Source organism: Cynocephalus volans, chromosome 7 (assembly GCF_027409185.1).
Source record: "Cynocephalus volans isolate mCynVol1 chromosome 7, mCynVol1.pri, whole genome shotgun sequence".
Lineage (NCBI taxonomy): Eukaryota > Metazoa > Chordata > Mammalia > Dermoptera > Cynocephalidae > Cynocephalus > Cynocephalus volans.
The window spans coordinates 162,003,766-162,005,126 of record NC_084466.1 but is presented as its reverse complement, the minus strand read 5'-3'; the positions used below and the strand labels follow the sequence as shown (position 1 = coordinate 162,005,126).

The following is a 1,361-nucleotide window of genomic DNA, read 5'->3' as shown; positions in this document are numbered from 1 at the left end:
CAGTTAACGCCTTAAGAGTAAACTGGCCCCCTGCTTAGGATGTGGAAACATTTTAACCTCGTCCTGACCTTTGCAGCCGGAAGGAGACCGTGCCTTCCTACCAGCCCGAGAATTTAAACTCATCGCCAGAATTAGACAAAAAAAACACCCAACTTTTTTATTGGAAGTACCTAAGTTTGGGTTGGGGGAGGCTGTAGGAGGGGGTCAGAGCAGCCGGGAGCTCGGCCCGAGAGAGGGGACAGCTGGCCGTAGGCCGGGCTCACTGGCGCGGGTCACCCAGGACCCCTCGCTCGGCGGCCGCACTGCCCAAAATGAAGCCCACGGCCAGAGACACGGTCTGGTCGAAAGAGCCTCGCAGCTGCTCCACGTGCTGGTTCAGGGTCAGCAGCTGGTCGCGCAGCGGGCCCAGGATGGCCACGATGTCTCCGAGGTGCCCCAAGGTTTGTAGCAGGGCGGCGTTCAGCGACAGGGGCGCGGCCTGCGGGGGCGCGCGCTCCTCGGGGCGACCGGGCGGCGAGCCCGGCTCTTCCAGGACAGGGTCGAGGGCCGGCGGGGAGCCGGGGTCGCGGAAAGGCGCGCGGTCCTCCCGGAGGCCGGCCCCGGGGGGGAAGGTGGACAGGGCTGCGGGAGAGGGGGCTCGGGGGGAGCCGGGGGCCCGGGCGGCGTCCGCAGACTTCGGCCGGGACGGGCTGAACCGGAGCGTCCAGGCGGGGTCCCCGGCGGCCGGCAGCAGCGTGGCACCTGGGGACGCGGAGCGGGTGGTCGGGTGGCGGCCCGGTGGTGTGCCCGGCGCCCCCCACCCGCGGTCCCCGCCTACCTGGCTCGTGGGGCGCCGGCGCGGGGGCGCCGTGGGCCGGGCGGCGGCCGCGCTGGGGGCGCCCGGGCGGGCGGCGGGGCCGTCTGCGGCCGGTGTCGCCCAGCAGCCCCATCAGCTCGCGGATCTGCGCGTCGAAGGGCCCTGGCGGCTGGCCGCCCTGCGCGTCGCGGAGCTTGTCCTTGAGGAACTTGTAGCGGCGGCGGCACTGCGCGGGCGTGCGCCTCACCTGCTGGCGCGCCAGCGCGGCCGACACGCGGCGGTAGGTGGGCAGCGCGCGCCGGCGGTCCAGCAGCAGCGAGCGCCACACGGCTGGCTGCAGCAGCGTGCCCAGCAGCAGCTCCGTCTCCCGGGCGCTCCAGGGCGTGCGCTGCGCCGAGCCCGGGGACACGGGGGACTCCGGCTCCTCCAGAGCGCCCGGCGACGAGGGCCGCCCGGGCGGGGTCCCCGGGGCCACCCCCGCCAGCCGCGGCTCGGGCCCAGGGCTGGCGGGCGACGGCGGCGCGGGGGGCGCAAACGGGGGCGGCCGCCGGGGCCGCAGCAGCAT

At 74.4% G+C, this 1,361-nt stretch overlaps 1 protein-coding gene across 1 annotated transcript; it reads right to left on the bottom strand.

Annotated features, from left to right (window-relative positions):
• Nucleotides 1-259: 259 nt before the first annotated feature.
• UTF1 (undifferentiated embryonic cell transcription factor 1) lies at nucleotides 260-1,361 on the bottom strand. The gene is made up of 2 exons (XM_063101781.1): nucleotides 818-1,361; nucleotides 260-741 (listed from the first exon to the last, which is right to left on the bottom strand). The coding sequence occupies exons 1-2, from the start codon at nucleotides 1,359-1,361 to the stop codon at nucleotides 260-262; spliced, it is 1,026 nt and encodes a 341-aa protein (XP_062957851.1).

What these genes read in the sequence shown, in the direction of transcription:
- UTF1 (XM_063101781.1), bottom strand. Translation starts at nt 1,361, where the DNA reads ATGCTGCTGCGGCCCCGGCGGCCGCCCCCGTTTGCGCCCCCCGCGCCG. An exon ending in GCCGGCGCCCCACGAGCCAG is followed by an intron (nt 742 to 817) that starts GTAGGCGGGGAC and finishes CCGCGTCCCCAG; the next exon opens with GTGCCACGCTGCTGCCGGCC.